Genomic DNA, 26,816 nt, shown 5'->3' with positions numbered 1-26,816 from the left:
GCGGGGTCCTCGGGCGGGCGGACCTGGGCGGCGGCGGCGGCGGCGGCGACAGGGCGAACGGCGGCGATGCTGTGGCCGCGGCTGGCGGCGGCCGAGTGGGCGGCGCTGGCCTGGGAGCTGCTGGGCGCCTCGGTGCTGCTGATCGCGGTGCGGTGGCTGGTGCGGCGGCTGGACAGGCGGCCTCGGGGCCTGGGCCGGAGCGGGCCCCCCGACCCGCCGCCCTGCGCGGCCGCGGGCCCAGTCCCTGATCCAGGTAAGGCCGGCCCGCCGGTGGGCCTCCCCGGCCTGCATCCTTCGCCCCCTCTTCCCCGGCCCGGGCCCCCCGGGCTTCCGCACCCTTCTCCTCCCGCCTCCCGGGGCTCCCATCCCCGGCCTGAGTCGGGGGTTCTGGGAAAAGACCTGGAGTAAAAATCGCGAGTCCTCCGCGCACAGACGGTGGGAGAGCGGTGAGCGTGGGAGCCCGGGTGCCGCGTCTGTGCGCAGTTTTGCTGGTTTGAGCCCCTGATTTGACTGAGAACACCGTGTGCGCCCTGCGCGCATCCGGAACGCGCCTTCGTTCAGTTTTCATTCACCCTCTTACCCGCAAGTCTGGTTTCTTTTTGGAGGATAAGCAAGAGCTCCTCAAGTACCTTGATAAGAAGATGAAATTTTATTAGCAGAAAGCATAATTGATGACCCCACCTTGAACTCTCAGGGCGAAAGCCGTCCTTATGGGTGACTTAGTTTTTACAGCTGAGGAAACAGGCTCCGGGAAGGTCCCGCTCGGCAGAGATGACACAGGTCCGAGGCAGAAGCCAGGTGGGGACGTAGGCCTGTTGACACGAGGTCCAGCTTGCCTTCCAACCTGTTGAGATGCTGATTGTCCTACCTTCTCTCATCCTCTTAAGAAAGTTTCAGGTGGTACTTTTAGGAAACAGCATGCTCATTTGTCCAGTTACACTGTCAACACTGTGCCAAAGAACCCAGTGCAGGACGCCCGAGTCGAAAGGCTTGCAGACCCTAAAGCTAAAGGACGTGTGAGGCCAGTGGGGTCTGGGGCTAAGAGATTAGAGTTTGGGGTGCCTTATTCATTAAATTCTTTTTTAATTTTTAGCTTTCATTTCTAAGTCATTAGTACAGAGCAAGTAAACACATGTGAAAAGATGTTTGACATCACCATCCAGTAGTGAAATGCAAATCGAAGTTATAATGAGATATCACCACACACCTATGAGAATGGCTAAGATAAAAAATACCGACGACATTTCGTAATGCTGGTGGAAATGCTGAGAAACTGGGTCTCATTTACTGCTGGTATAAATTTTAAAGGTGCAGCCATTCTGAGGTCAGACTGCCAGTTTCTCAAATAGTTGAACCTGTACTGCACTCCTGGGCATTATCCTAGAAGGACGAAAACTTATTTTCACGCAAAAACCCATATGCGATTGTTTATAGCTTTATTTGTAATTGCCAGAAACTGGAAACAGCCCAGATGTGTTTCGAGGGGTGCATGGTAAAACCGGCACCTTCGAGCTGTGGAATGCCGCTCAGCAGTGAGGCAGAACTATTGATCCATCAGCAACTTGCGTGGAGCTCAAGGGCATTACGCTGAATGAAAAAAGCCGGTCTCAGAAAGTCTGTAGTGTACAATTCCATTTATGTAACATTCTTGAAACAAAAGTATTGTAACGACAGAGGACAAATGAGTGGTTGCCAAGGGTAGGGGACAGTGGCGGAGGTTGGATGTGCCAGTAAAGGGTCAGCAGGAGGGAGATCTTTGTGGTGATGGAACAGTTCAGGAACTAATCATGTCCATGTGAAGCTATACGTGTGATAAACGATCATGGAATTACATACAAAGACCCACAAGAGGAGAGTGACTGCAGAACCTGGTGAGGCCGCGGTCTAGTTCGCTATGCTGCGCCAGGGTCAGCTGCCAGGTTTGGGTGACGCACTGCAGTGTTTACGGTGTGCCACTGAGGGAAGCCACGTGATGGGTCCACAGGACCTCTCTGTACTGTTTTTCAACTTCTTGTGTTTATTATTATTACAAAATAAAGAGTTAAAGAAATCCTGTATACATCCACTGAGGTTCCCCAACGTTTGTATCTTACATAATCACTACAAGTAGGAAAGCCAGGAAGTATTATCCAGTCTGCAGACCTACCTCAGTTTCCTATACCTGTACCTTTACATCTCTGTCTGTCTATTAGTCAATGGATGGAGGTCTGGCAGGCACTTCTAATTCCAGCCCAGGGTCAGCAAACTGTGGCCCACGGGCCAGATCCTGCCCGCACCTGTTTTTGGAACACAGCCATATTCTTCCTTCTGTGGCTCTTCTTGAGTGTCTGGGGGGGCTTTGGCTCACAAAGGCTCAACATTTACTCCCCAGCCCTTTACAGAAGTTTGCTGAGGGCTTCTCCCTTCTCAGTGAGGAGCCTGGCTCTCATTAGCCCCAGTATAGACAATTATTTGCTGGTTCCTAGAGCACACAGAAGATAGCTTCAGAATCGCTCGCCTCTACCACTGTGAAAGCCCACCTGCCAGCTAGAGTATAGTGTCTGTCCTTCCTCTGTCTTTACCCTTAGAGGACGTGGTCATGTGTTATCTTTCAGTCAGTACCTTCCTTCTCCCCCACTCATTATGATACTAACTTGTAATACCCTTGAGCGAATTTGTTTTGGTTTGTATTCCACTTGGGGGTCTCCCCCTATCTATTTGTTTATCTACGTATTTTTTGTGTATGTGAATCAAACATGCTTCTAAAAGTCAGAACATGCAAAGGCGTATTCAGAAGTGCTGCTCTCCCCTGCCCTCTGTCCTTCCTGTCTGGTTCACACCCTCCCCTGAAGCTAAGCAGTCTCATTATTTTCTGCTTTATCCTTTGTTTCTTTTCCACACATGAGCAGATACTTGTATATTGCATTAAGAATATTAGTAACAGGGCTTCCCTGGTGGCGCAGTGGTTAAGAATCTGCCTGCCAATGCCGGGGATGCGGGTTCGAGCCATGGTCTGGGAAGATCCCACATGCCGCGGAGCAACTAAGCCCATGAGCCACAACTACTGAGCCTGTGCTCTAGAGCCCGCGAGCCACAACTACGGAGCCCATGTGCCACAATTACTGAAGTCCGCGTGCCGAGAGCCCACGCACTGCAAGGAAGAGCAGCCCCTGCTCGCCGCTATTAGAGAAAGCCCGCGCACAGCAACGAAGACCCAATGCAGCCAAAAATTAAAAAAAAAAAAAAAAATTAGAAACAGAGTGTACATTTTTGTCTTTATTCAAGTTGACTTTCTAGCATACTATGTATTCTCCAAGGCTGATACGCCTGTATTACTCGATAACTTCATAGCCCTAACTGACATTAGTGGATAATTTGTCAGTGTCAAACACATCCATTATTTTATCTAATTCTCATTACAAGCTAAGAAGCAGAGCTGTTATGTCCATTTTATAGATGAGGAAACTGTGGCTTAGGGTTACATAACTTGCCCAAGCTCACCCAGTTAGTGATATAATGTAATGTAATTGTTCCATTTAGGGCTTGCTTGGTTACAAGGACAGAACCCCCTCAGACTAGCCTATCTTAAAAAGGTAGCTTTTGGGACTTCCCTGGTGGCGCAGTGGTTAAGAATCCGCCTACCAATGCAGGGGACACGGGTTCGAGCCCTGGTTTGAGAGGATCCCAGGTGCCGCAGAGCAGTTAAGCCCGCATGCCACAACTACTGAAGCCTGTGTGCCTAGAGCCCGTGCTCCACAACAAGAGAAGCCACCGCAATGAGAAGCCCGCGCACCGCAACGAAGAGTGGCCCCTGCTCGCCTCAACTAGAGAAAAGCCCGCGCGCAGCAACGAAGACCCAGCGCAGCCAAAAATAAATAAATAAATAAATAAATAAATAGGAAAAAAAGGTAGCTTTTGAGTAAACACACAGAGATGGTATGCAGAAGAGAGTATTATCAGGATCGGGTGGATTCCTCTCTGTTAATTCCTAGCATCTGCCCCAGTCGCCCCTACCCCTCAGACTTTGCCTTGCGTGTGGCTTCAGCCGGTCCTGTACCTTTCTTATCAGTTCCTTATCACTTCTGTTGCCCTTATACCCAACATTCAGAGACTACCCTTAGAGGTGCTCCCGGAGTGGAATCCTGTGGTCAGTTGGCCTCCCCCTTCACGTTCTTTGGCAGCTCTAGAGGGAGCTGTGCAATACATTCACTGTTTAAAATAAGTAATAGCCATTTTTGAAATCTTGGAGGGGGGGAGGGTGGTATCATAAAAAGTTACTAAAAAAGAAATATGCAGAAATTTCCATCATCCAGCTGCAAGTATTAGGTATTAGTATTTTGTGAGTCTTGTTTTATCTGTCACTGCCCCCTCTGTTTTGCTCTCCTGGAGTAATTTAAAGCCAATCCTGGGATACCCTATCATTTCATCTGTAATCACCTCCTAAAACCCTCTACTCTAGCTTCACTGATACACAGTATTAACATGTCCAATTCTTTCTTGATCGCCTCTTCGAGTTTCTCTTCTTTCTCACCTGTCTTTCAATCTTTGTTGTTACTCAGATCCCATTCTCGGCTTACTGGCCTTTTGTGTGTTCCTTGTTATCCCTGGGTTATAACCACCGCCTATGGGCTCATGACTCCCAGAGCTGTTTTTCTCACTCTGAACTTCTTATCTTCTGAATCTCAGACTTGAAAATCAAAATGCCCACTTGATGTGCAGTGGGTGTTTCTAATGCTCAACGCCTAAATCCCCATTTGTTCTTTCATATTCCCTGCCTTGGGTAGAATCTCTTTCTAAGCATCTAGGCTGGAAATTAGGTATTATCGTAGGCTGACTGCAATCCCTGAGACACCCCCCCGACCCCAGCATCTAATCTGTGGTCAAGACATCCTTTTTCTCTAGTCTGAGCACTCATCTCCAGCCCCATTAACTGCAGCAGTGGCCTGTACCCCGTCACTTCTTACCTTCTCCCCAGTTCTGGCTGACCATGCTTAAACCTGTACCCCATAGATTTAACTGCTCTTTCTGTAAATATATTGATTAAAGCTCCAGCTGCAGTTCACATCCACTTGCTTGGTGGCTGAATAACTTGAACAAGTTACTTAGCTTCTCTGATTTAAGATCTCCATCTGTAAAGCAGGAGTGAGCAATGGTGAAAAACCTCCATGTGGAGTTACCGTGAATTTTAAATAATTTAGTGCAGGCAGGGTGCTTAGGACAGAACCAGGCATGTGGGAAACCCCCCAAACGTTAAACATTAGCTGTTTGTTTTCAGTATTAGCAAAATGACGGTGGAGCTATCTGTATGCTCTTCTGTTTAAATCTTTGCATAATTTCTCATCACTTATGAAATAAAGTGCAAATGTGTCTGTAGGATAACTTTCTGCAGTTGGAGTTTTGATGCATATTATCCAGTTGCTTTCCTGGGGATTTGTTCCTAATCACACTGCAAGTGACAACTAATGGGTGTGCCTGTTTCCCCAGCATGCTGACCTCCCTAGAATGTTGGTGTGATCAGATCATGTCACAGCACTGGGCTGTAAGATTCTTATCCAAATGAACCAGACACTGCCTATCTTAATCTTGTTTAGATTGTTATAAATTTGGAAACAAAAACCTAATGAAAATTCTCATAGAAAGTTTGTAGACTCCAAAGAATATGGGGAAATAGTGGATTGAAATGAAACTTTGAAGCCAGCTTTTCTTTTTTTGGCCGTGCCACGAGGCTTGCAGGATCTTAGTTCCACGACTAGGGATTGAACCCCCTGCAATGGAAGCACGGAGTCCTAACCACTGTACCGCCAGGGAATTCCCTGAAGCCAGCGTTTTTGCCACTTTTTATTTATTTATTTATTTATTTATTTATTTATGGCTGTGTTGGGTCTTCGTTTCTGTGCAAGGGCTTTCTCTAGTTGCAGCAAGTGGGGGCCGCTCTTCATCGCGGCGCGTGGGCCTCTCATTATCGCGGCCTCTCTTGTTGCAGAGCACAGGCTCCAGACGCGCAGGCTCAGTAGTTGTGGCTCACGGGCCTAGTTGCTCCGTGGCATGTGGGATCTTCCCAGACCAGGGCTCGAACCCTTGTCCTCTGCATTGGCAGGCAGATTCTCAACCACTGCGCCACCAGGGAAGCCCATTTGCCACTTTTTAAAAATTGAAGTATAGTTGATTTACAATATCATATTAGGTTCAGGTTACAGCATAGTGATTCAGTATTTTTAGATTGTACTCCATTAAAAGTTAAAGTTATTACAAGATAATGGCTATAATTTCCTGTGCTGTACAATCTATCCTTGTTCCTTGTCTAGTTTATACATAGACATCTCTTAATCCCATACCCCGATCTTGCCCCTCCCCTCTCTTCTCTCCCCACTGGTAACCACTAGGTCCCTAAATCTGTGAGTCTGTTTCTTTTTTGTTGTATTCACTAGTTTTATTTTTTAGATTCCACACATACGTGATTACACACAGTATTTGTCTTCTCTGACTTATTTCACTTAGCATAATACCCTCCTTGTCCATCCATATTGCCACAGATGGCAAGATTTCATTCTTTTTGTAGCTTAGTAGTAGTCCATTATGTATACATACCACATCTTTATCCACTGATCTGTTGATGGACACTTACGTTGCTTCCATATCTTGGCTATTGTAAATAATGCTGCTATGAACATTGGGGTGTACATATTTTTTCAAATTAATGTTTTTGTTTTCTTTCCAAGAGTGGAATTGCTGGATCATATGGTAGTTCTATCTATCTATCTATTTATATATTTAATTTGGCTGCGTCGGTCTTAGTTGCAGCACTTAGGATCTTTGTTGCAGCATGTGGGATCTTTCGTTGCGGTGCATAGGCTTCTCTCTAGTTGTGGCGCGAGGGCTCTAGAGTGCATGGTCTTAGTTGCCTGGCGGCATGTGGGATCTTAGTTCCCTGACCAGGGATTGAACCCACATCCCCTGCATTGGAAGGCGGCTTCTTAACCACTGGACCACCAGGGAAGTCCCTATTTTTAGTTTTCTGAGGAACCTCCATAGTGTCCTCCATAGTGGCTGCACCAATTTACATTCCCACCAACAGTGCAAGAGGGTTCCCTTTTCTCCACACCCTCTCCAGCATTTATTATTTGTAGGCTTTTTGATGATGGCCATTCTGACCAATGTGAGGTGATATCTCATTGTGGTTTTGACTTGAATTTCTCTAATAATTAGTGATGTTGAGCACCTTTGCATGTGCCTGTTGGCCATCTGTATGTCTCCTTTGGAGAAATGTCTATTCAGGTCTTCACCTCCTTGGTTAAGTTTATTCCTAGGCATTTTATTCTTTTTGATGTGATTTTAAATGGGATTTATTTTTTACTTTCTCTTTCTGGTAGTTCATTATTAGTGTATAAAAAAGTAACAGATTTCTGTGCATTAATCTTGCATCCTGCAACTTTGCTGAATTTGTTTAAGAGAAGGTGTACTTTACAGCCATCAGATTGATTTTTGTCGTCTTGGGCCTAGGTGAAATGACAATGGATACCATCTTGGCTCGATTGAAACTCCTGAATCCAGATGACCTTAGAGAAGAAATTATCAAAGCTGGATTGAAATGTGGACCCATTACATCAACCACAAGGTTTATTTTTGAGAAAAAATTGGCTCAGTCTTTATTAGAGCACGGTACACTGCCTTCCCACCCTCCCGACCACGCCGCTGCAGGTGCCCCAGCCCTGGGCCAGGACACACAAAGGGTTGTGAAGTCTGCGGTAGGGAGCCCGGCTGAGCGGGTCAGCTTTTCTGAAGACAGAGATTTTGGTTATAGTGTGGGCTTGAATCCTCCGGAGGAAGATGCCGTGACGTCTGCGACCCGCTCGGTGCCTTTCAGTGCCTCGGCCAGGGTCGGCAGCCACAGAGCCATGCTGCGGGCCTCTGCAGAGCCGCCTCTGTACTATGGGGTGTGCCCAGCGTACGAGGACGCCCCGGCGAGAAATGGTAATGTGACCAGCGCCGTGGTTCTTACACAGGTGGTGCGTGGACAGCAGGGGGAGAGGGGTTTTGAAAATCACAGACTACAGAGGAGAAGAAAGAAGACTTTAATCACCATAATCTGATCACTCCAAATTAACCATTGTTAGCATTTTTATATAGAATGCTCCTGAATTTTTTGTAAATCTATATAGAAATTTTTAGAAATTAAGAAAATTGGATTCTATGGAGCTATACTTCACGTACAGATATTTATGGGCTGGCTCCATTTTTTGATTAACCATCTCCCTCCCTTTTTTTTTAATAAATTTATTTATTCATTCATTTATTTATTTTTGGCTGCATTGGGTCTTCGTTGCTGCACGCGGGCTTTCTCTAGTTGCGGCGAGCGGGGGCTACTCTTCATTGCAGTGCGCGGGCTTCTCAGTGCGGTGGCTTCTCTTGTTGTGGAGCACGGGCTCTAGGTGCACGGGCTTCAGTAGTTGTGGTACGCGGGCTCAGTAGTTGTGGCTCGCAGGCTTAGTTGCTCCGTGGCATGTGGGATCTTCCCGAACCAGAGCTCAAACCCACGTCCCCTGCATTGGCAGGTGGATTCTTAACCACTGCGCCACCAGGGAAGTCCCTCTCCTCCTTTCTCCTTTTTTTTTTTTTTTTAAATTCACTGTAACCTGACCACCTCTTATATTAATGAATGCAAATGGCCAATGAAGGTATAAATAATTTTCAACATTAAAGAATTGTAATTTTAAACAAGACTAAAATAGATAGAATTGGAAAGAAGTAATGAAAGCTTGATGTTGATCAGAATGAAGTTGCTTTTTGTAAAACAAAGTATATATAATGTTTATATTTTATATATAGTCTATAAAGTAAAAGTGAAATTTCTTCCTCCCCACCGGAATCTTACTCTGTAGAAGTAACCACTTAGTAAGTACTTTTGTGTATCATTCCTGACCCTACTTACTATGTTTTATTTGTATATATAAATTTACCTTATTTTTATTTTTAATATATTTTAATTTAAATTTAAGAAAAAAATATATCTGTATGTATGTACATTGTTTTTATTTTTATAAAATTGGTAAGTATAAGTGTCCAGTCAAAAGGTACGCATTTTTAAAACTTTGAGGGCTACTGCCCTCCAAAAGGTGTTATCATTCGCTGTGGATGAGAGAGTAACTTTTCCAGTCTCTCTACTGTACAATATGGAATGTACATTTTTATCTATCTAAAAACAGAAAACGGGTGTCTTGTTTCTGTTCCATCAACCATACTGCATGTTATTAAACTTCCCTTTTTGTCTTTCAAATAAGGGAAACCTCTATCTTGTTTTAGGTCTATTACCTTTTTTTAAATTCTTTTTCCCCTTTTGTATTTCATTCCTGTGACTCATTTATTTTGTAACTGGAAGTTTGTGCCTCTTAATTTCCCTCACCTTTTCCCGTTAATCCACCCACCCACCTCTGGCAACCACTTGTTTGTTTTCTGTATGTTACTCAGTTTCTGTTTTGTTTGTTCCTTTGTTTTGTTTCTTAGATTCCACATAAGTGAAATCATATGGTATTTATCTTTCCCTGTCTAACTTATTTCACTTAGCATAGTACCCTCCTTGTCCATCCATATTGCCGCAAATGGCAAGATTTCATTCCTTTTTAAGGCTGAGTAGTATTCTTGTGTGTGTCTGTGTGTCTGTGTGTCTGCGTCTGTGTATATATATACATACCACATTTTCTTTATCCATTCATCCATCGATGGACACTTAGGTTGCTTCCAAATCTTGGCTATTGTGTTGTAGATAATGCTGCTGTGAACATTGGGGTGCATGTATCTTTTTGAATTAGCATTTTTGTTTTCTTCAGATAAATACCCAGAAGCGGAATTGCTGGATTACATGGTGGTTCTATTTTTAACTTTTTGAGGACCCTCCCTAGTGTTCTGCACAGCGGCTGCACCAGTTTACATTCCCACCAGCAGTGCAGGAGGGTTCACTTTTCTCCACCCCCTCATCAACACTTGCTATTTGTCGTCAGTTACCTTATTTATATGGGTGTAGTCTGTTTGTATTTATTTGATGATTTGCTTGGTCATGTCTATTGACCTTTTTTTAAAAATAAATACATAAATTTATTTATTTATTTATTTATTTACTTTTGGCTGCATTGGGTCTTCGTTGCTGCGCACGGGCTTTCTCTAGTTGTGGCGAGCGGGGGCTACTCTTTGTTGCAGTGCACGGGCTTCTCATTGTGGTGGCTTCTCTTGTTGCGGAGCACGGGCTCTAGGCACGTGGGCTCAGTAGTTGTGGCTCACGGGCTCAGTAGTTGTGGCTCGCGGGCTCTAGAGCACAGGCTCAGTAGTTGTGGCACACGGGCTTAGTTGCCCCACGGCCTGTGGGATCTTAGTTCCCCGACCAGGGATCAAACCCACATCCCCTGCATTGGAAGGCAGATTCTTAACCACTGGACCACCAGGGAAGTCCCTAGTCATAGTTTTTTACTTACTTTTTAAAATTATTTTTATTTAGATCGTTGGTCCATAAATTTTATTTTTTAGTATGGAATACTATCCTTGGATATAACAACTACATATATAGGTACAAAAAATGTATCATTTATATCCATGTACATACATATGATCAAACTTACTGTGTTCTTTTCACTAACTAAAGCCTTTTTTCTTGAAGATTAAAAATCTGAAATATTAATAAGAGAAAAACCAGACCCCTGGCTAACAGTCGTTAGTTACCAAACCCAGGGCTTCAAGTGTGAATTAAGTGACGGTGGCTGCAGTTACTCATCTCTGCTTTTCCCACACAGAAAGGATTCACGTTTATGAAGACAAGAAGGAAGCCTTGCAAGCTGTCAAAATGATCAAAGGATCCCGATTTAAGGCTTTTACAAGCAGAGAGGATGCAGAGAAATTTGCTAGAGGAACTTGTGATTATTTCCCTTCTCCGAGCAAAACCTCTTCACCACTTTCTCCTGTGAAAACAGTGCCGCTCTTTAGCAGTGGTGGGTTAAAAGGTAAATTATCTAGCAGTTCGCATCTGGCATTACTGTCAGATTTACTCCTGGGTATTTTGTTCCCTCTTTCCTGGTAACTAGTTCTCTCCACCTTTGAGAGCAGCCCGGTTTGCTGGGAACAGAGAGCTGAGGCCCAGGCCATGGAGCAGCTGGAGGAGGGTGGGTCAGTGGGCTGGTCTGGGTGGAGGTGACAGGGGCCAAGTGGGTCAGGCAGCTGCTGAGGGGACCGTGGGAGAAGCCGCGAAAGGGCCTCCGTCGCCTTCTGTTCTGTCCCCTTTGTCACACTCTTGCTCCCTGCGGCCTGTTGGGTTCAGGGCCTTTTTAGGTGCTGAGACCTTTCTACCTCCCCCCCTGAAGCTACACCTCCTTCTAGGTAGGACTGTGGCACCTGCTTGGCTGCAGACGATTCTGCGGTAGCTGAACCGTCCAGCCAGAGAGCTGGCCAGCGCCACTCCCAGCTCAGGACCAGGGTCTTGTGAGGGGCCTTTGTTGTCAGCATCGTACAAAACCCCGGCGTCCCAGCCTCGTCTGGTCCCCTCCCCTCCGTGGGCTCACGGCTGCTCTGCTCCCCAGGCTGGCTGGGGTTCCCGAGGACGCGCCTCTCCTTGCAGACAGTTGGCCTTGGATCGAGAGTCCGTGTGCCACCTCACGGAGGCCAGAGTGGTGTGGGGCGCTTAGAGGCCCCTCACACGTGGCGAAGGTCCCTCAAGCTAGCCTTCCTACCTCCGCAGCTGTCGCGGTTCAGCCGGCAGAAGTCCCTCTGGGCTCCCTGCCTTTCTGGGGTGCCCCTGGCTCTTGGAAGGCCCCTGGCGAGTGTGGGTGGCCTCTTGGCCACGTGCCCTCCCGCTCCTCCCCCGCGGTCTCCACAGAGCCTGTCCCTCCCTGCCGTGGGCTGGGACACACGTCCGTCTGCCGTGGATCCTCTTGTTTCTTACTTTTCGCTACAAGGAGATCGTCAGCCTCTGTGCGAAAGATTTTTCTTGCCCTCAGTGAAGCGCGTAGTGGATGATGAGAAAATGTGAACTTAAATGTTCTTAAATTCTTTCTCTTAACAGACGGGCTGTACTTGTCTGATTCAGAAGCAGCAAGCAAAGAGCGAGCGAACAGTTATAAAAGTCCCCGTACGCAAGATCTCACTGCCAAACTTCGGAAAGCTGTGGAGAAGGGAGAGGAAGACACCTTTTCCGACCTTATCTGGAGTAATCCCCGGTACCTGATTGGTTCGGGGGACAACCCGACCATCGTACAGGTAAGCCTGCTTCCAGCATCATTAGCGTCAAGACTGCGGTGACGAAAGTGAAGCCCAAAATCTGTGGTTTTGTTCCAGGAAGGATGTCGGTACAACGTCATGCATGTTGCTGCCAGAGAGAACCAGGCTGCCCTGTGCCAGCTGACCCTGGCGACGCTGGAGAACCCCGGGTTTATGCGGCTCATGTACCCGGACGACGAGCCGCACATGCTGGAGCAGCGCATCTGCTACGTGGTGGACCTGTACCTCAACACCCCCGACAGAGCGGTGCGCCCCGCAGCCGGGCTCAGGGCGGAAACGGTGTTTGGGTGTTTACCGCGTCCCTGCTCTGCGTCAGCGCAGAGGAGATGCGCGTTCTCTGAGGTCAGAGAGCTTAGAAGGATACGGCTGGACCCAGACCCGCTCCCACGTGAGAAGTGCACCCCGCTGGCCGGCGCGCCTGGGTCCCAGCTGGGGTGGAGCCGCCCCCAGGACACGTCCCTCCTGGCCTTTGTTCAGAGAGTCCCGAACTGATAGGAGGGTGGGCGAGTGCCACAAAGCTAAAGGGAGAAGGACGTAGAAAGGTTTTGGTGCCTTGTAGTCTAGTGTCCTAGAGATGTCTTTCTTTAAATTTTTATTTCATTTATTTCTTTATTTCTTTTAGCCGCATCAGGTCTTAGTTGCGGCATGCGGGATCTTTCGTTGCGGCACCCGAGCTTCTCTCTAGTTGTGGCATTGGGTTTTTCTCTCTCTAGTTAAGACACGTGGGCTCAGTAGCTGCGGCATGCGGGATTAGTTGCCCCGCGGCACGTGGGATCTTAGCTCCCCAACCAGGGATCGAACCCACGTGCCCTGCATTGGAAGGCGAATTCTTTACCCCTGGACAACCAGGGAAGTCCCAGTGGGGAGATGGTGCACAAGGCTTAAGTAAGGATTCTTGAAACAGAAGAGTTTTTACATATTTATATGAGGGAAAACCCAGGGATGGCTGAGAACCAAGGATTGTTTCTGAGAGAAACCTAAGGGTTTGAGAAGTCATGGTGGGCAGGAGAGGGAATAAAATGAGCCTATTGGATTATTTCGTAACATACTGAATATGATACATTGAACTGCAGAATTGCGAGCAAGAGTAACTTTTCAAAAACAAACAAAAAAAAAAGAATAACTTTTCAATTAACAAGAAAGAAAAGGGGGAATGGAGATGAACTTGGCCGTGCTAGCAAAATTAAAGAAGGGCATAAAAGAGGAAACGGTGGTTACATGAAAGCAATATTAAGTGCGAAATAGGGCAGAAGGAACAAAATCAAAGTCTATGAGACTAAATGTGAACAAAATAAAAGATATGTGACAGTTCAGATGGGAAGCGTAGCTCCTCCATGTGATGCAGAACATGTGCCCGGCGGGAAGTACAGTCTTCTCTTAATGCCTGTGCAGTGCTCATTGAAAATACGCATCTGTGGATCCACAAAGACCACTGAATAAATTCTTGAAACTAGATGTTACAGGTCACATCCCCTGACCGTAAGGCACTAAGAGTAGGAATCGCTTCAAGCGCCTGGACTGTGTAGCAAGCCCAGGGGCTCCCCAGAGGGTGTGGTGTGGAGGAAAGGCTGGGTCACCAGGTGTGGCGGGAGGGCCCACAGCCCGCCGGCCACACGGGAATGGGGCAGAGGCTGGGGTCACGTTGGCGGGGCTCGGAGCAGGTTAGAGAAGGACGTTACGTGCGTGAGGGAGAGGGGTGGCCAGAAGGAGAGGGGTGCGGGGGGCATGTTGCGGTCTGATGCCCTGCACGCCGAGTGGACACGGCCGCCCCGATGTGCAGCGGCCCCGGCCCCGTGGGGCTGGCCGGGAGCTCCGCCGATGCTGGAGCCTGGGCCGCAGGGCTGGAGGCGACTCAGGTGGACCGTGGACCAGGCAGCGCCTGACTGGAGCATAGGTCTGCTCGTTCTTCCTGTGTCGTCTGCAGCTGTGGCAGGCCGGCTGGGGGTCACCTAGTGGAGGGGGTGCTGGAGCTGGGAGTGTGGGCACGGGCAGCAGGGCCCTTGGGATTCCAGGGAGCTGGGGGAGAAGCTCTGGGGATGCAGTGTGGCGTCCGGAGGAGGGACCTGAGGGCTGGAACGTGCGGTGGCCGCAGGTGGACTTGAGCGGGCTGTTTGGGATGTGCTGCCTCTGAGCCTGAGGCTGTCCAGGTGCAGGTGCCGGAGGGGGTGGCTCCACAGCTCGGGGGGCCTGCTGGTCTGCGGGGAGCCCGGGGAAGGACGCCACCAGGGGCAGGCCAGCACTGAAAAACCTCGTGAAGTCAGGAGGGGAGAGTTTCGTTTGCTGCAATATTAGCGACTAGAGAAAGTTCCGAGTACAGACCAGATCGTGGTCTTTGCTTCATTCTGGATGTTGTCTTCATCTGTTTATTTTGCTTTTTGAACATTGATTTTAAGACATTGTACAGGGCCCTGAGTCGTTAAAGCTGCCGTTTGCTGAGCAGGTGTTACACCCTAGCTCTGTTGTAAGCTCCCCACAGGCACTAGACACGCAGGAACTGGGGCGCTGTGCTGGGCTCACGCCCTGGCATAAAGTGGGTGTGTGCTCGCGTGCCAGTTACTTGTCACTTACAGAAACTGTCTTTTTATAGTCTTTTATTTCTGAGGGTTTTTGTTTGATTGTTTGTTTTACTAAATACCTATTTTTACCTTAAAGCAACCTTATGAAACAAAAAAGTGTATAAGAAGTAAGTGTTCTTCCTTTTCATCTCTCTCAGGGCTATGACACACCATTGCATTTTGCTTGTAAGTTTGGAAACGCAGATGTGGTCAATGTGCTCTCTTCACACCCTTTGATTGTAAAAAACCCAAGAAATAAATATGATAAAACACCTGAAGATGTAAGTACCTATTAAAATGCTATTACTACATAGTGTTAGAAATGAAAATACATAAAATTACAGTCTGCGATCACAGCTGTTGTGAAGACTCAGGTAACTGTGTGTGAATGTGTTTGCCTTGTGGCACATCTTAGAACCCTAATTGTTGAGTAGGATGTACTCTGTGAAGAAGATGCCTCTGTAAAGCCAGGAGGGAGCGAACTGCCTCAGTTTGCTGATTTTATTTCCCTGAAGCTGGTGGTCACGTTGTTCTCAGCAGCTCACTGTCTTTTGTCAAGTTCCCTCTGTGAGTACTGCAGCTGACCAGGGTCAGAGAGAACAGAGGTGGTACTCATGGTGCTGGTGGTGGTGATGAAGATGGTGATGGTGAGGCTGGCGGTGACTGCTTGCTGGATGGTGGAGATGGTGATGATGGTGGGACGATGTGCTGGTGAGGACGCTGCTGCTGAACGTAGCTGACGTGTGTTGAGCTCAGTGTGCACCAGGCGCTGTCCTGAGCCCCTCCCCCGCATTCTCACCTGGCCCCCACGAGCCTTAGGAAACAGGCCTTGTCATGATCTGTCAGCAGTTGAGCACGGTGTGCCGTAGAGAGGGCAGAGGGGCCTCTGTGCAGGGAGCTGGAGGGGAGAGTGGGCCTGAAAAGACCTGGAAGATGGTTCATTTGTCCCAGGCTTTGGAGTCGTTAGCTGGCCTGGACCTGCCAGCCCTTTGGAAGTAGAATCTGTAAGGTCCTATTCTGGCAGTGACACTTCCTCTGTAGTTGCTAGGATTATGTCAGTCGTGCCCACTTCTGTAGAAAGTTTAGAATACACATAAAAAGGATAAAATTTACTGTACAATTCCACAACTCAGAAATTACCATTATTTTGCATAAATCTGACTCAACTTTCTGTGTGCATGTGTATGTATATTTTCTCAATATAAAGTGCTATTTGGTAACACGTTTTTAAAGCGTTGGACATCTTTCAAAATCAGTTACAGAATTTAAAAGAAAACACTTGCACTACTTGAAGGGTCCACCGTGCGGTTGTAGTTTGTTTCTGTCACAGGCTGGCAGGAGGTGGTAATTTTGTGGTTCCTTCCTTCTTATTTTAAGGTTATTGGTTTTTTGGGGGTTTTTTATTGTTTGTAGCTAAAATGTTCACAGTTCTCTAATGGCTGAGAACATCGATTCCTGTAGTTGCAAGAATAAAACTTGTGTTCGTGTTAGATGGGAGTTGTATGTCAACCCAGCCAAACCACAGCAGACGGGCTCCTAGCCAGTGAGGTGCCCAGACTGGAGGTGCAGGCGTGTCTGCACCTCTGCTCTGACTTGATGGTGCACCTTAAGATGTCCTTTCCTTGCAGGAAATGAGGAAATGTAGAGCAGCATGAAGAAAGAAGATAAAATTCACCTGTGATCTCAGAGTTTGTTCTTTGTCCTGGCCCCTCGGAGCCTTTACAAAATGAGGAGGAGGATTACACTGTTCAACACACATTTTTTACTGTGGGCTTTATGAAATACTCAGCACTAGGATACTGTGCTCGTTTACTGTGGGCTTTATGAAACACTCAGCACTAGGATCCTGTCCTCGTCTACTGTGGGCTTTATGAAATACTCAGCACTAGGATCCTGTCCTCGTTTACTGTGGGCTTTATGAAATACTCAGCATGAGGACCCTGTCCTCGTTTACTGTGGGCTTTATGAAACACTCAGCACTAGGGTCCTGTCCTCGTTTACTGTGGGCTTTATGAAATACTCAGCACTAGGGTCCTGTCCTCGTTTACTGTGGACTTTATGAAATACTCAGCACGAGGATACTGTCCTCGTTTACTGTGGGCTTTATGAAACACTCAGCACTAGGATCCTGTCCTCGTTTACTGTGGGCTTTATGAAACACTCAGCACTGGGATCCTGTCCTCGTTTACTGTGGGCTTTATGAAACACTCAGCACTGGGATCCTGTCCTTGTTTACTGTGGGCTTTATGAAACACTCAGCACTGGGATCCTGTCCTCGTTTACTGTGGGCTTTATGAAACACTCAGCACTGGGATCCTGTCCTCGTTTACTGTGGGCTTTATGAAACACTCAGCACTGGGATCCTGTCCTCGTTTACTGTGGGCTTTATGAAACACTCAGCACTAGGGTCCTGTCCTCGTTTACTGTGGGCTTTATGAAACACTCAGCACTAGGGTCCTGTCCTCGTTTACTGTGGGCTTTATGAAACACTCAGCACTAGGGTCCTGTCCTCGTTTACTGTGGGCTTTATGAAACACTCAGCACTAGGGTACTGTCCTCGTTTACTGTGGGCTTTATGAAACACTCAGCACTAGGATCCTGTCCTCGTTTACTGTGGGCTTTATGAAACACTCAGCACTAGGATCCTGTCCTCGTTTACTGTGGGCTTTATGAAACACTCAGCACGAGGATACTGTCCTCGTTTACTGTGGGCTTTATGAAACACTCAGCACTAGGGTCCTGTCCTCGTTTACTGTGGGCTTTATGAAACACTCAGCACTAGGGTCCTGTCCTCGTTTACTGTGGGCTTTATGAAACACTCAGCACTAGGGTCCTGTCCTCGTTTACTGTGGGCTTTATGAAACACTCAGCACTAGGTTCCTGTCCTCGTTTACTGTGGGCTTTATGAAACACTCAGCACTAGGGTCCTGTCCTCGTTTACTGTGGGCTTTATGAAACACTCAGCACTAGGGTCCTGTCCTCGTTTACTGTGGGCTTTATGAAACACTCAGCACGAGGATACTGTCCTCGTTTACTGTGGGCTTTATGAAACACTCAGCACGAGGATCCTGTCCTCGTTTACTGTGGGCTTTATGAAACACTCAGCACTGGGATCCTGTCCTCGTTTACTGTGGGCTTTATGAAACACTCAGCACTGGGATCCTGTCCTCGTTTACTGTGGGCTTTATGAAACACTCAGCACTGGGATCCTGTCCTCGTTTACTGTGGGCTTTATGAAACACTCAGCACTGGGATCCTGTCCTCGTTTACTGTGGGCTTTATGAAACACTCAGCACTGGGATCCTGTCCTCGTTTACTGTGGGCTTTATGAAACACTCAGCACTGGGGTCCTGTCCTCGTTTACTGTGGGCTTTATGAAACACTCAGCACTGGGGTCCTGTCCTCGTTTACTGTGGGCTTTATGAAACACTCAGCACTAGGGTCCTGTCCTCGTTTACTGTGGGCTTTATGAAACACTCAGCACTAGGGTCCTGTCCTCGTTTACTGTGGGCTTTATGAAACACTCAGCACTAGGGTCCTGTCCTCGTTTACTGTGGGCTTTATGAAACACTCAGCACTAGGGTCCTGTCCTCGTTTACTGTGGGCTTTATGAAACACTCAGCACTAGGATCCTGTCCTCGTTTACTGTGGGCTTTATGAAACACTCAGCACTAGGGTCCTGTCCTCGTTTACTGTGGGCTTTATGAAACACTCAGCACTAGGGTCCTGTCCTCGTTTACTGTGGGCTTTATGAAACACTCAGCACTAGGGTCCTGTCCTCGTTTACTGTGGGCTTTATGAAACACTCAGCACTAGGGTCCTGTCCTCGTTTACTGTGGGCTTTATGAAACACTCAGCACTAGGGTCCTGTCCTCGTTTACTGTGGGCTTTATGAAACACTCAGCACTAGGGTCCTGTCCTCGTTTACTGTGGGCTTTATGAAACACTCAGCACTAGGGTCCTGTCCTCGTTTACTGTGGGCTTTATGAAACACTCAGCACTAGGGTCCTGTCCTCGTTTACTGTGGGCTTTATGAAACACTCAGCACTAGGATCCTGTCCTCGTTTACTGTGGGCTTTATGAAACACTCAGCACGAGGATCCTGTCCTCGTTTACTGTGGGCTTTATGAAACACTCAGCACGAGGATCCTGTCCTCGTTTACTGTGGGCTTTATGAAACACTCAGCACTAGGGTCCTGTCCTCGTTTACTGTGGGCTTTATGAAACACTCAGCACTAGGATACTGTCCTCGTTTACTGTGGGCTTTATGAAACACTCAGCACTAGGATCCTGTCCTCGTTTACTGTGGGCTTTATGAAACACTCAGCACGAGGATACTGTCCTTGTTTACTGTGGGCTTTATGAAATACTCAGCACGAGGATACTGTCCTCGTTTACTGTGGGCTTTATGAAATACTCAGCATTAGGATACTGTCCTCGTTTCGTTGACTTTAAAACTTGCCTTTATGAAATCATTTTAATGATAAGAAGATGTGATAAATCAGATTTAGAGCATTCACGTACTCTGTGTTTTTTAAAATAGGTTATTTGTGAAAGAAGCAAAAATAAATCTGTGGAACTGAAGGAGCGGATTAGAGACTATTTAAAGGGTAAGTGGGGAGTGGGCGCCCGAGGTGCGGCCCACGGTGGGGGAAGTCCTGGGCGGCGCCTGGGCCGGGCCTCGCGTGCAGGAGTGAAGCATGGGCCGCTGGGACCCTCCGAGTTACCCTGTGTGCCACCTCCCGTTTCTTGGAGAGCGAGTTGTCTGTCATTTGGCTGTTGCTCACGGCCTTGCCCCTCGACCTCCGCGGCCCTCTTCCTCGGGCACAGCCTGCGGGGCGGCGGGGAGGTGGGAGGGGCCTGCCTGGAGGCCCTCTGCCAGCCGGTCCCCCGCCCCTGCGGCCTCGCTGCCCCGGATCGCCGCGCTCCAGGCCGAGGACCCTTCAGACCGTGGCCTGCAGGGCAGCGCTTTCCACTCGGCTTTCGGGGCCTCGCGCCTCTGGACCCAAGTTCCCGGCTCGCAGGCCGCAGGGGCGCGAAGGTAGCCAGGGGCGGGAGGCCTTTGCCAGCTCTTCCTCTGCCTTGTTTCCGGGCAGTTTGAGGAGTTGGTCCCGCTCGCTGGATGGCCTTGCCACGGATGCTTGACGGTCTTTGCCCTCCTGTTTGCCCGTCCTTACTTCTCTCTCGGCTGCCATTCCTACCCGACTCCCCCCTTGGTCTCCGTTTAGTCCATGGGTCGGCCAGGCCTGCGGTGGCGCCCGGTGGCCACCACTGTCGCTCACCTGGTGTCTCTGGGCCTTTCCTGCCACCCCCCGTCCCTGTGGCCTGCCTGCCTTTCTTCTTTCCAGGTTGTGATTCTAGGTCTGTTTGGAGACGGGCGTTCAGTGATACAAAACTGTAACATACGAAACAGAAGAGGGAGCTGGGGAGGGAGGTGGGGGTAAAACGTGTCTTCTTTGTAATGTTTCTCCAGCTCGGCTTCTGCTGTTCTGGTTCACAGGTCCTGCCTCGTAAGAACCTGGGGGTGAGCAGGTGTTTGCCGCCCCCCCTCCTCTTCTCTTCTCCTTCTTTTTACTTCCCCGCAGAGGAAGAACGCGGGGCTCGTTACGTGCAGGAGTCTGGCGTGGACTGGCCTCTTGCCCGGGTCCTTTGGCTCCGGAGCTGTGGCGGCCTTTTTAGTTACTGTTAGCATCGCTGACTCGTGTGCAGAGCCCGTGGGGCAGCAACTGCGCTGTTTCTCAGGCTGGTTCCCAGGTGCCTGACGTCCACTGGGTGCGGGGCTGTCCACGCAAATGGTCCAGCCCCAGTGTGTTTCCCCTCTCAGGTCACTACTACGTGCCCCTCCTGAGGGCAGAGGACACGTCTTCTCCCGTGATCGGGGAGCTGTGGTCTTCAGACCACACGGGCGAGGTCTCTCACATCGGCCACAGTGGAGGTGGCCCCAGAGACCCTGTTCTGACCCTGCGAGCCTTTGCAGGGCCCCTGAGTCCGTCCAAGGTGAGTGTCTGTGGAAGCTTCTGGAATAGCTCCTGGCCATCCCACCAGAATGCTGGGTTGTTCCAGCCTTTTGCTTTGTGCTTGGTCCCTGAGACCAGGACCCCAGGGAGTTGTCAGTGAGGCTTCAGAACTTCCCTGGAGAAACGAGTGTCTTGACCCTGTTCTTTTTTTTTTTTAATGTCTATTTACTTATTTTTTAATTTATTATTTTTATTTTACTTTTGGCTGCGTTGGGTCTTTGTTGCTGCACGTGGGCTTTCTCTAGTTGCGGGTAGCGGTGGCTTCTCTTGCTGCAGAGCACGGGCTCTAGGCGCTCAGGCTTCAGTAGTTGCGGCACGCAGGCTCAGCAGCTGTGTCTCGTGGGCTCTAGAGCGCAGGCTCAGTAGTTGTGGCGCACGGGCTTAGTTGCTCCGTGGCACGTGGGGTCTTCCCGCACCAGGGCCTGAACCCGTGTCCCCTGCATTGGCAGGCGGATTCCTAACCACTGCGCCACCAGGGAAGCCTGACCCTGCTCTTATTAGCCAGGGCGGGTGTGTGCTGAGCCGTGCTTCTGAGAAGCGAGGTTTACCTGGGCTAACGCTCCTCACACCAGCGTCACCTGACTCCCCTCCCCCAAGTGCCCATGGCCCTTTGCACACCATATTGCCCAGGTGGCTAGGCTGTCCATTCCAGGGTTCTTGGATTTGTACTGTCACTAGGAAACTTCCATTTGCAAACTCCAGTGTTCACTTCCAGAAGTCAGGTACTTCATACGCTGACCTGTATATAATCTTTCCTCTTAAAATAAAGTTGTAACTATCAATAGTTAGTTCCCTGAAACTGTAAAAATGTTAGGATTAGATTCAGCTGCATGAAATACCGAAAGCACAAATATTTATTTTCCTGTCGTGTGATGGGAAGGTGACGCAAGGCCCTCGGGGTGGCAGCTCTGCAGTGTCTCCCTCGGGGCCTCCTGGGGCAGCTCTGACCCTCAGCCCAGCCCAGGCCTTGCCAGGGTCCCTCCTGGCCTCGCCGGGACGCAGCCACGGCCCCTTAGCTCCAGGGCAGGTGGGCACGTTGCCCGCGCTGGGTTGGTGGGGGAGGGCTGCCTGGTGACGTGGGTGCCTTGCACAGCCCAACACACTTCTGTTCTAGGCGGAAGATTTTCGCCGACTCTGGAAAACCCCGCCTCGAGAGAAAGCGGGCTTCTTCCACAGCGTCAGGAAGTCTGATCCGGAAAGAGGCATCGAGAGAGTGGGAAGGTACTTAAAGGGCACGAAGTGACAGAGGGCCGAGTGCTGGTGTCACCTCGTGTGCTGTGCCCTCGTGTGCTGACTGGGGCTTTCAAAACAGTAGTTCCCAGAAAGCATTGACTGGAGATTTTTAAGGCCTTTTCACTGAGGTCTAATTCCTTGCAAACGGGCCCACTGCAGCTTGTGCAGCAAAAGTCTCTGTTAAAACAGTCCCTCCCGGGGGTGAGGTGGCCGAGGGGCATGACAGTGTGTGGGAGAAGGTGCCACACAACGAAGGAGAAAATCAAATACAAGAGGGGGCGTGGCCAGAAACTACTAGTGAAAGAAGTCCCTGAAAAGTGTTTTTTCCACAGTTAAGAAGCTAATTTACAGTGTAAGCAAATAAAGCTTAATTGAATCATTTTAGAACTTTTTCTCAAAATATGTGCCCAGCTTTAGCTTTACAACTTAAAAGTGAAAAGCACCTCTAAATGTTCACGTCTGGCCCAAACCAGAATCATCTCTGACTTTGTACAGTTTTATGAGAACCGAAATGTCCTCTGTTAGTGGAATTTTACAGTTTGCCCTTTTTCTGATCTCTCGTGAGTGTTGGTGTGAGTGGTACACTTTGTTGGGGTCTCCTTTCTCCCTGTGACCTTGGCTTGCCCTGTAACATGGTCTTACCCCGTGAGGGAGCGCTGCTTCAGGAAGTGGAGTGTATACTACTTCAGCCCCCAATTTAGGATAAAATGGAATTGTAGCCAAGGTTGCAGGTGCCGTTTTGGCACTTCCAGTGTCAAATGGCCCTTTTCTATTTAGTCAGTTCTGTGAGTTTTTCTTTTGGTCTCACAACTGGTTAATTTGCTTTATTCTTACAGGGAGCTGGCTCATGAGCTGGGGTATCCCTGGGTCGAATACTGGGACTTTCTGGGCTGTTTTGTTGATCTGTCTTCCCAGGCGGGCCTGCAAAAACTAGAAGAATATCTCACTCAGCAGGAAGTGGGCAAAAAGCCCCAACAAGACACGGGAGAAAATGCAGCCTGTCTGCAGGAGGACGCCTCAGCCCTCGGTAAGAACATGCAGTGCGTCCGCGGCTGGTGGGGCTGGCAGCCCGTCCTGTGGCCACATCCGTGGCAACCAGCCGGCTTCCTTCTCATTTTCCTGCCTGTGAGGGGGAACAGCTGGGCCTGGAGCCTGGAATTCTGTCTACGGGCTCCTGCTTGCCTTTCCCAAGGCGTGTTGCAAGTGGTTTTCTGTCGTGGAATCTGAGGAGGAGGCTTGGAATGCGGGAGTGACTCGTCACAGGGTTTGCGCTGTGCGGGGTGACACCCCACAGCCCCCATCCATACCGTCTCTCCCTCACAGGCCGTCACAGGAAGTGCAGCAATTCCATCTCCGTGAGGGCGTTTCTAGATGAAGATGATGACATGAGCTTGGAAGAGATCAAAAACCGGCAAAACACGGCTCGGAACACCACCCAGCCCACGGCGGCTGCTTTTGGAGACTCGGGGTGTGACATCCTCCCCTTGGAGCAGCAGACGGACCTCATAGAAGCCTCAGCCCCGCGCAGTCCCCGCAGCAGCAGAAATGGGTTTTGCAGCCCCCCGAGTGACAGCAAGGCCCTGGGTGGGAAGAGGCCAAAGGCCCCAAGTAGGGAGGAGGCCTTCCTGTCGCCTGTCTCCGGCTTGACTGTGGAGTTTGATAAACTGAATTTGCAGAATCTAGAAAGTAGCTTTTCTAAGACACCCAGTCCAACTGTGAAAACTAGAGATAAGAAGATCCTGACATCAAGAGTGAACATAGCAGAAAGTGACACGTTAGGACCTCTTGCTGCTGACAAACTCGGGAATGACCAAGGAAGGACAGAGCACGGAGTGTCAGCTGGCATGGCAGACATGTGCCTGGACCCCGACAGCCCCACGCCAGAGGCCCGTCACGGTGGCGGTTCTGAGCCCTCGGGGGTCCCTGCCTCCAAGGAGCCCGTCCAGAGCCTCTTCCTTTTTGGGTACGAGTCGGGAAGCACACACATGTCGAGGGGCGGTGGGCACGGGCGCCACTGTGTGATTCCCAGACAGTTCCCTCCACCCTGGCCTGCCTGATGGGCGCTTGTGGTTCCGTCTCCCTCGTGAGTGTGGCTCCTCGGGTGTCCTCCAGGCCGGTGGGAGACGGTGGCCTCCGTGCTCACTCGTCCTTGCAGCCGCTGTGCTTCCCACAATCACTGAGCTGTCCTGTGGGTTTAGTATGTTTTAGGAAGAAAGGTCGTCTTGGGGTCGGTCTCAGTCGCCCAGCGGATGGCCCGTCCCACCTTCTGCTCCGTCATCCTGGAGGGGGGCACGCAGAGCGCACCTTCCCAGCGGGGCCGGGGTCTCCTCCCCGCGGGCAGGGCGTCCCGCCGCTGCCTGGATCTCGGCCCGACCGCCGGAGCCTGCGGTGGCGGTGCTGGGCCCTCACACACGCCTCTGTTGCTCTGCTGGTTCTGAAGGGGGCGGTGGTGCCGGATGCGTGTGTGGTCACGGCTGTTCTGCTTCTTTCTCGTGCCTTCTAGAGAAGAGCCGTCAAAACTGGATCGCGATGTTCTGGCGGCCCTGGAGTGTGCGGACGTGGACCCTCACCAGTACCCGGCCCTGCACAGGTGGCGGAGTGCCGTGCTGCGCTACTCGCCCGCGGACAGACAGAGGTACCGCGGCCCGGCGGACGGTGTCGCCGGGTTCATGGGGAGCTCCCCGCCCTGTGGCCGGGGGTGGCAGAGCAGAAGGGGTGCTGCTGAGAGCGGGGTGGGGGGGGGCAGCCGGGGCTCTGCTCCGGTCCCACGGCCCTCGTGCGGGACGCAGTAGTGTGAGCTTGCGGTCACGTGGGAGGCACCTCTTCCCGGAGCCCCAGCGGTCCCCGAGGCAGGGGCCCAGCTCCGGCCCGTGGCCTCTGCTCTCCCCACCCCGTCCCGCCGTCCCTGCTGACCGCCCGTTCTCGGTTTCCTCAGCTGGCCCAGCCCCTCGCTGAAAGGGAAGGTGAAGTCTCAGCTGCTGGACATCGGTGGCCCTCCTAGCGGCGGCAGCCCCGGGCGCTACAGCCCCGCTCGCAGGGGCCACCTCCACCGGACGGCGCGCCTGGCCCAGCTCGCCGCCTTGTAGGGCCCGTGCGCGCTGCTGGGGCTGTCAGCTTGTTCTTCGGATTTTTAAAAGAAAAAAAGGGAGAAGACAGGTAATGTGTTTATTGCTAAAGTTTCACCCAAAAAAAGAATATATTCCGATTAATTTATCAATCCTCATTTAGAGGGTAAAAGAATTTTAGAAAATGCAGATGTCCTGTATAAAATGTAGCTTTCTGGTATTTGGAGAGAAGTGGGTGAAAGCAAACTCAGACGCAGATTTTCTGGAAACCGTCCATTTGGTGGCGACAGGCTCGTTAGCTGCCCCAGGTGCACAGGAGGGCGCCAGAGAGGCCGGGGTGCCCCGCGGGCCCCCATCCCCCCACAGCAGCTGCGCTCACTTCAGCTCTGTTCCTAAAACACAGGTGAATTTTGTGCCTCTTCCTTTGCTGGGGAGGGTCTTTGACTTCCTGGTTCGTGACAGAAAAGCCTCTCTGCTTTGCTGGTCAGCCCCGCTGGTTAGACACTGGCGAGGTGGGCATCCAGGAGTGAACGAGCCTTCAACGTGTCGGTGACTTGCAGCGACACTTACAAGTTGAGTCATTTGAATGAGTGACCAGAGGATGAAACTAGCTTTTCTCTTGGAAAAAACCTAGCCGTTGGGAGTCATGCAGAGTCACACACAGCTCCCGAACCAGCGGTCACTGGAAGGCATTTTCTTTTTCACCAGCACTTGACCTTTCACAGTGCACCTTATTTAGCTGTCAGTGCAGTGGTAATAGAATAACCTGAAAGTCGTTTCCTAGTTTTGAAATGTACCCCATACTTTAGAACGCATTTCAGTTGGATTTGCTTTATGAAAAGAGCATTGCGTTTTGGTACAGAAAAGAAAGGTTTACTTTGGAGGACGTATCTGATCCCAGCTCCGTTCCTTTAGTGCAGTTTGTCTTCCCTCCCCCTTGGCTGTACCTGCTGGAGGGTCTGTGCACACACAGCTTTCTGTGCCAGGACGCTGCAGCCGAGCTGAGGGCTGTTTCTCTGGGTGTCACCAATGACTGCTCACAGCGGTGTTCTGGGGACACTGCCAGTGTGTGATCCAAAGTGAGAACTTCTAACGCTTCTGCTGAGCTCAGTGCCTTTTGTAAATCACTTTTGGTTCTCCCGAACTTACTTACTTTTTGAGAATATACAGTGATAGAAAGTAGACGTGAGATTTTTTTATTTGTAAATATTCTGAATTTAAATTTATGTAAAACAAAACAAAACATTTCTTTCACACGGTAACGAGAGACAGGTCAGGAATATTGGAACCAAGATTTGGATTTTAAAATTCAAAAGGTTGTTACACAGGGTGTTTTCACTTGTGTAGCAGACGACTTAAGTATAAGACAGAAAAATACATTCTGTTCTAAAAACCAAATGGCATTTTAAAAAGACATCTCTATTCTCAAAGAAATCAGAACACAGATGTAGTCATAGTGATGATCTGTTTTCTCTAAAATTTGACCATGCCGTCCTATATATTTTTGTAAATATTCAGATGGAAGTTAAAGTGGTGATTTGCCCTTATCTTGCAGACCGCTATTCCTGTTTTCTGACGTTTAGGCCTTCTTTGACTATTTCTCCATTTGTTTGTATAAGTTGGCCCCGGTTCCACTGAATGCATTGTCATGTGTCCTGTGGTGATTTTATCTTTTTAAAACTACTTAATGAAATAAATTATTTTTAAAACCA

The 26,816-nt window shown here is 49.5% G+C and overlaps 1 protein-coding gene across 2 annotated transcripts; it reads left to right on the top strand.

Annotated features, from left to right (window-relative positions):
* On the top strand, positions 1-26,816 carry ANKLE2 (ankyrin repeat and LEM domain containing 2). 2 transcript variants are annotated; one of them, XM_082417178.1, is made up of 13 exons: positions 1-253; positions 7,480-7,950; positions 10,758-10,964; positions 12,020-12,213; positions 12,292-12,480; positions 14,948-15,070; positions 19,333-19,399; positions 20,614-20,786; positions 21,921-22,027; positions 22,876-23,066; positions 23,363-24,002; positions 24,543-24,674; positions 24,975-26,816. In XM_082417178.1, exons 1-13 carry the CDS (start codon positions 67-69, stop codon positions 25,123-25,125), a joined length of 2,832 nt encoding a protein of 943 aa, XP_082273304.1. In that variant the 5' UTR covers positions 1-66; the 3' UTR covers positions 25,126-26,816. The 2 variants fall into 2 exon arrangements, with proteins under 2 accessions (XP_082273304.1, XP_082273305.1); XM_082417179.1 differs by lacking the exon at positions 7,480-7,950.

This window comes from Balaenoptera physalus (assembly GCF_965194825.1).
Source record: "Balaenoptera physalus genome assembly, chromosome: 12".
Taxonomy (NCBI): Eukaryota; Metazoa; Chordata; class Mammalia; order Artiodactyla; family Balaenopteridae; genus Balaenoptera; species Balaenoptera physalus.
Note: the sequence above shows the minus strand (reverse complement) of the source record. Positions and strands in the feature narration are given on the sequence as shown.

Bases quoted from the DNA above. Each gene is read 5' to 3' on its own strand.
- ANKLE2 (XM_082417178.1), top strand. From the start codon at position 67: ATGCTGTGGCCGCGGCTGGCGGCGGCCGAGTGGGCGGCGCTGGCCTGG. The intron at 10,965-12,019 runs GTAAATTATCTA...TTCTCTTAACAG, and splicing joins TAGCAGTGGTGGGTTAAAAG to ACGGGCTGTACTTGTCTGAT. The intron at 23,067-23,362 runs GTAAGAACATGC...TCTCCCTCACAG, and splicing joins GGAGGACGCCTCAGCCCTCG to GCCGTCACAGGAAGTGCAGC.